This window comes from Rutidosis leptorrhynchoides, chromosome 1, assembly GCF_046630445.1.
Source record: "Rutidosis leptorrhynchoides isolate AG116_Rl617_1_P2 chromosome 1, CSIRO_AGI_Rlap_v1, whole genome shotgun sequence".
Classification (NCBI taxonomy): domain Eukaryota; kingdom Viridiplantae; phylum Streptophyta; class Magnoliopsida; order Asterales; family Asteraceae; genus Rutidosis; species Rutidosis leptorrhynchoides.
The window spans coordinates 645,129,762-645,137,047 of record NC_092333.1 but is presented as its reverse complement, the minus strand read 5'-3'; the positions used below and the strand labels follow the sequence as shown (position 1 = coordinate 645,137,047).

The following is a 7,286-nucleotide window of genomic DNA, read 5'->3' as shown; positions in this document are numbered from 1 at the left end:
AAGATTAAGAAGCAAATAAACAAATGACAAAAACACTCTCACATGCGTGGCACACGTCCAAATTCAATGAAAAAATTTAACGACGTAGTAACAAAGACTGTCGACGTAACTTGTGCAAATTACAAATTCAAATTTATTCAATATATACCAAATATATCTAAAAATTAATAAAATAATATAAAATAATAAAAACATTCATGTATTAGGAAAATCTATAGTACAACAATATAAATAATGCTAATTTTTAAATAAATAGTTATCATTTAGGTCTTTTTTACATCTATTCGATTAGGATTTTACGCGTATACGATATATTCAACAAAATGTAAATTCGTATGATAATAAAAATTATATTTAAATATGGATGATCTATAAATACATTTTATAAATTTGAGCCACCTCTAAATATATAACCTCAAAAATCATTGTTATATTTTTAGAGGAGGTGATGAGGAAAAAATAAAACACACCTCACCATTGATGTAACAGTAGGGAACTTATGGTAGAGACAATTGGGAGAGTCTTATCACCGCATATTGGAAACCAAGAAACAGAGGGAGACGGCAAAAGCATTGGTGGACACCTGGACCAATTTTCAGATTTAAAAAGATTATATTCTCATCGTAGGAGTTTATGATGGGACATTTCTTTATCTGAGGAGCTATTATTTTAGCCAAGTAACACATGGGTTGGTTGGGTGTTATTTCTTTTGAAAGCAATTTACTCATACGGATGATTGTTCACAATAACTATTGGTAAACTCATGTTAATTATTTCTTTGTGTAAGATATGATTTCCTTTGAATATTAACTTTTTGTGTTTGTAGTAATAATCCCTAGTGTCAGATTGTTAATCTTGTGAGTTTATGTTGTGATGGCTTGTTTTTGTGCTTGATCATAAGATCCACTATTGTCATTAATGTTTAACGACACTTGATTTACAACTCGCTACCAGTGGTGATGGTGGCGATAAATCTGGAGAGAGAACCAATGTACCAACGACAGTGTCTTTGTTTACGGTTTTTATTTATGATTAATCGTTTGTGTTAATTTTTGTTAATCATGGATGGATCATGGGTCGAGTCATGTAGTGTAAATGATTTTCATAGTGTTCACTGATTTAATCATAGTTTTTAATCGTTTACGTAATTTATGACATATATATATATATATATATATATATATATATATATATATATATATATATATATATATATATATATATATATATATATATATATATATATATATATATATATATATATGTGCAGGATCAATGGGGAAGTAACCAATCGGGGGGAAGCGGGGGGAAGCAAATTTTTTTTTTTTCGTTTTTTTTAAAAAAAAAATTTCCGGCATCAAGATCACACAAAAATATGAACATTTAGAAAAGACACTTCGTGATGAATGTTATTATTTAGGCGGGAAAACGATCGACAAAAATAACATTCAAGATAATATTGTTCGTGAAGAATATGAACGTTTTTTTTCATGTTTTGTGAAGTAAAATTTAGTCCGATTTAGAGTTTAGGGTTTAGGGTTTAGGGTTTAGGGTTTGGTGTTTTGGGTTTATTCCATAAACCCAAAACACCAAACCCTAAACCCTAAACCCTAAACTCTAAACCGTAAAACTCAATCTAAATCCTAAATCTAAACCCTAAACCCTAATATCTAAACCCTATAAACCCTAATATCTAAACCCTAATAGCTAAAATCTCAAAATACGCTCGAAAAACACGATAATTGTTATATATTACTTCTTCGAGCGTTTTCCCACCAAAATAAAAACATTTATCACAAAGTGTCTCTACTAAATGTTCATATTTTCATCTCATCTATAATGTTCGTGAACAAAGTTTTTTTAAAAAACGAAAAAAAAAAAAAAAAATTTTGCTTCCCCCCGCTTCCCCCCGAATGGTTACTTCCCTCTTGATCCTACCACTATATATATATATATATATATATATATATATATATATATATATATATATATATATATATATATATATATATATATATATATATAACACCTATGCTTCAACATTTTAAATGATCTAGGCAATTACGTGTTTACATGTGTCAAGTGGCCATAAGGACTCCTAGTGGAGCTATAAGTCGCGAGTTAATCTTTGACAATGTCTTCTTGAGCCTAATTAGAGATTTACAATGGAAGGTCTTTTACCTGACGCCTAGATACCCGATGTCCAAAGTTCAACTGCTATGGACGAGCCAATGTGCTTGTTCATAGGAGGGTTCCTCATTAAGAAACGACTTGTATATACATATTAGTTGGTGAATGGTTACGTTTTAGCTTGCACAGTCTATGGATACATCCGGTGATAGATATAGTTTGGTTTTTTTGAGAGTAGAATTGGGTTGAGTCACAGTATAAGTAATTAGATTTTGAATTAGTTAATAAACTAAAGTTAACAAGAGTTAATTGAATCTTATTATTTGTAGTTAAAAAAAATTAAACTTTATTAGTTAAGGAATACTTAGAATCGAGAGAGGATCATAGTGTCATTTACTGTTATAATAGTTATAGTTTCAATTTCCATTGAGATTTGTTAGTTTATGCTTATCTTTCTAAGTTTATTATCTTTTTAGTTAAGAGCACACAGAGTCATTACCCATTTTTCGTTGTTTTGCTCATACGACGGCAGGAACCTAGCGTCATCGACTCCCTTCCTGCGTAAACCGGCATCGAGGTCCACCATCGGGCTTCAGTGTCGAGTGCAAGACTTTGGATTTACACTGAACCACTCCCCACTGAATTAGACACTGAAATTAAACATTGAACTATTTTCCTACTTTTGCCTTTAATGTTAAATTCCAGTGTCTACCTTAACACTGAAATTAGACACTAAACTCAGTATCACGACTCCTTATGCTCTTATAATCAAATTCAAATTGAAAAATCCCCTTAACTATTTTAATTATAGATTACTACTTTGTTAGATACATGGTTCCATGTACACTAATCTGGGACCTTCTATATCTATCTACTATAATATATCTATCTATCTAGTGTATGATTAAGTTTAGTTAAATAGTTTTGTAATACGAGTAGAATTTATTATTATTTCTCGTATTTTGAATTGCACTAAATTTATACATCAATAAAGCTGATCAATAATTAAATGGATATGGATACATGTATACCACAACATGATATATTTTCGATTCATTGTCATTTTACGGTGTAAATAGTTGGGAGTAAAAATTCTTAGTAATCATAGATATTGATTTATGATTGATTAAGAGGTTTATTAGGCTAGACTTGATGAATAATAGCTTATATGTAAGGATATGGTATCAGGTATAAATACCATCTCCACCCTTAGAATGAGTTATGCCTTTGTTATTCTTTACACACATTTAAGGTGTTTTCCCCAAATACTCTCTCAAGTTCTTTGAAGACTAGAGCTAAGCTTGAGACTAATCAAATTGATCAATATCGAATTTATTTAGCTGAATAAAGCCGTGAATTTAATTGTGATTACGATTGAATTCATGTACTAAATAATTGTACACTGTCAGATCAATAAACAAGTTTATGCATCATATTCTGTTAGTGTTCATATTCATATCATCTTCAAAATCACATTCATATCATCATCATCATCATCATCCTAAACTACTGTACCGAATCTAATCTATCTTACAAATACAAATTGAAGCTGAATCCAAGTAATAACATAAACTCAATTTTATAAGTAAAGGTTTTGAAATAAAGTTATGTTTTAAATTTATTTAGTGTCATACTAAACAAAATAAAATAAAGATAGGAGATAACCAGTGTAGTAGTAATCTAGAAAATCACATCGAATTTTCAATGTGATTTGCTACTTAAATTCCATCCTTTTATAACAACAAAACCATTCAGTTCTGTCAAGGGCAAGATACCAAGAGATAAGATGTACATAATCATATTTTAATATTAAAGTAGAATTGACCGTTTTCATAAACGCATCTAGAAAAAATGCATCTTTTTCATGAATTGAACAGTATTTGAAATGTATCCTATATGTCCGAACATAATTGTTGCCCCCAACTTTGCACAATAAGTTCATGTGACAGGCATCACATGTAGTGCAGCAGCAGATCCGCTACCAACTCCAATCTCAAGTGGTGGTTGATGGCTCCTGACCACTTGCCCCTTTCATGAAGTTCAATGAAGGGGGCCAAAAGTGTAGGCGGCAGCCTTGTTCCCAAACCACCACAGTAATAGCCAAGATGTTTGTCTGAGCTAATTCAGATATAATAATCTTAGGCAATGACGAGAATCATATCACAGAATAAACAAGAACACAAACCCACTTAACATGTTAACAAGAAGCTACAAGTCGGTCTTATCAGCAGGCAGCAGCAGATGACGAAAATAACAGAATAAAAAACGTAAACAATATAACAGTAATTTCAAATCGAGAACCTTCATTCAGTGTATCTTTTTCTTTACAAAAGTACAGCAGAAATTGAATTCAAAGGACTAAGAAAGATGTTTAGTTGGTAAGAACTTAATCACTATACCACCCAAAACAACAAACAAAATACATCACGTAATTAAAATGGGCACAATAATCACCACATACCGATATATTGTCATATGAGAATCACAATTCACAATCCATTAAACTGCAAGTAACTTGGGACCTGCAGAAAATGCATTATTCGTTGTGAAAGCATTCGACCACTGATCGGCATTGTTGACAGAATTGTCATGTCTACAACCACAACCAAAACTATTAAACAACACCAACCGAAAATAAAATGAACTGCCCAACTGTATGGCAACTATTTGTTGCACACATTTACTTATATATACTAAAGAAACAAAATTTCGAGAATCCATCGCTTAAATCACACATCATAAAGATAAATGATACTCCGTACTATTTAGAAGGTTGTACGTAAAAAAGTGCTTAAAAACATATTTTCAAGTCCTCTTCATCCACAATATCATTCCTTCGTAATTCTATAACAATACAAACTAATTTTGACTTCAAATCATATTCTGTTGAAACTAAAGTTGTTGGTACAAACAAAAAGTTAAAATTAAAAAAAAAAAAAAAAAAAATCAGCTATAGGAAGCATACATAACTAAAAAGATCAAAACTTGGCACATTTTAGCCACTTCCTGTATCAAAAAGAAAATCAATTCAAGAACATATTGCCATATCTTCAAACCACATTATATTGAAAAACAGAACTCCCAATCTCAAGATACAAATTCTAAAGCCAAGGTGAAACATAATTTAAAATGAGTAGGCTAATGATAATTATAACAAGCAAAATAAAAGGGTCGTCCAAAAACAGAACAACCTTAACTTACCTTTTAACCCGTCCTATTTCTTATCACCAATATAACCTTCTTTTCGGCCTTCAAACCCCGGCCTCATAAGCTTCTTCTCTCTTTTCGCAATCTTCCTCATTTTCTTCTGATTCGCCCTTTCTTCAATATTCCCTCTTCTTTTCGCCTGTTTCTCCTCCCTCAACTTATCCTGCGTTTCAACCCGTTCTTTCCATTTCCCCGCACTTTTTTCCCGCCTCTTTTTTTCCTTATGCAAACTCCTCTTCAAAAGCTTCGGGTCATCATGTACCTTCACACCCATCGCCTTTTCAGTCGCCGCTTTCCACGAATACTTTGTCGCCACCACCGCGTTTTCCTTCTTTGCTTCTTTCAACTTTTGCGCTTTCTCCAATTCCTTCACCTTTGAACCCTTTTTCAATTTCTTCTTACTCCCGTCTTCATCTCCCAATTTCACTTTCCCAAATTCAAAATCCGCCTCGACCTTTTCCTTACCTTTTTCACTACCACTAACAGCATCTTTATCATCTTTACCACCGTAACGTTTATCACGATCTTCCCGTTTCCGTTTCTTATCAGTAAAATCACCACTTTCTCTTCTCTCGTTCATCAACATCGTTCGTTTCCCTTGACCTCGGTTCGCACGAAGCATTTCAAGCTTTTGATGCAACCTCTTTTGTAACTCCTCGTAACTAACCGACTCTTTACTACTTTCACCATCAAATTCTGACATCGGTTTCACCTTAATCTCAATCTCCTCTTCTTCTTCATCATCATCTTCTTCATCAGAATCCTTATCAGCTTTCTCAATCTTACTAATGTTTTTCTTCAACAGATCTAAAGTTGTGGTTTGTGATTTCTCAGGGTCAAGGCGATCACGACGTGATTTCTTGATATTTTCGCGTGTCTGTTGTTTAAGAGACGCACGTTTGACTTTACTAAGGCCCTGGACCCACGGTTTAGAATCTTCATCTACAGGAAGGTAGAACTTTGCAGGGATTAATTCGATTAGCTTATCGAAAAACTGTGTGTGGTCGTGAATTAATGCTTTGAGATCAACAGCTCCTTTTTGCTGCTTCTTCGTCATTACAAACAGTGAATTTATATATCAGCTGAAACCTGAAAACTAACCAATCACCTACTGTAAGAAATTTAAAGTGTTTAACATGTAGCAAATTATGAAATTTGGGTACTATAAACAAATTTAATTAAAGAGTGTAGCAGCAGATTAAACCTAAACATATAAACATGGTCAATTTATTATGCCTAAAAGCAGATTAGATTAAAAACAAACGTGAAAAGAATCATGTCATATGCAATCGCAGACAGTAACATCATAGGAAGCGGAGATCAACAATTTATGATATTGAGTACTATACACAAAATTAAAGAGATTAAAACCTAAACACATAAAAATAAAAATGGTTGATTAATCAAACCTAAAAGCAGATGAAATTAGAAACGTAAAAAAAAAAAAAGCAGGTCATATGCAATCTTAGACAATAACATTACAAGAACAATCGAGCTACAAATAGTAGCAAGCATATAAACCCTAAATTATTTTGAGAAAAGAAACCCTAACCTGACCTGAAAGAAGAAGAAGCTGCTGCAGAGGATTCGTTAGGAAAAGGGAATACAATACAAGTAGGGTTTAAAGAAGGCGGCTGTGATAATTTTTTTAAGTAAAATTTATTTATTAATATGTTTAATGTTTAATACTCCACGTCTCCACAGTGTCACAACCTGACAACTTTGTGGCCCAACCCACTAAGATTATAACCCAAATCATGGAAGGTCCAAGAAGCATATGGAAGATATCTAGAATTCTCTCCTTGATTCTTCCATGAAATGGTATGGAAACTCCATAGATATTTCTAGGTCATGAAGTTTCTAGTACTTAGATCATAGCCATTGATTTAGTTTAATCATAGCCATCCATTTTGATGTAAGAGTAGTATAAATAGGGGGTGGCCTCATTT

The 7,286-nt window shown here is 32.5% G+C and overlaps 1 protein-coding gene across 3 annotated transcripts; it reads right to left on the bottom strand.

Annotated features, from left to right (window-relative positions):
• Positions 1–5,100: 5,100 nt before the first annotated feature.
• On the bottom strand, positions 5,101–6,978 carry LOC139885734 (uncharacterized). Of its 3 annotated transcripts, none has more exons than XM_071869486.1 (2): positions 6,890–6,978; positions 5,101–6,426 (listed from the first exon to the last, which is right to left on the bottom strand). In XM_071869486.1, the coding sequence occupies exon 2, from the start codon at positions 6,392–6,394 to the stop codon at positions 5,345–5,347; it is 1,050 nt and encodes a 349-aa protein (XP_071725587.1). In that variant the 5' UTR covers positions 6,395–6,426; positions 6,890–6,978; the 3' UTR covers positions 5,101–5,344. The 3 variants fall into 3 exon arrangements, with proteins under 3 accessions (XP_071725587.1, XP_071725588.1, XP_071725589.1); XM_071869487.1 differs by having other exon boundaries at positions 6,895–6,976; XM_071869488.1 differs by having other exon boundaries at positions 5,101–6,433; positions 6,890–6,905.
• Positions 6,979–7,286: the final 308 nt, after the last annotated feature.

What these genes read in the sequence shown, in the direction of transcription:
- LOC139885734 (XM_071869486.1), bottom strand. Translation starts at nt 6,394, where the DNA reads ATGACGAAGAAGCAGCAAAAAGGAGCTGTTGATCTCAAAGCATTAATT.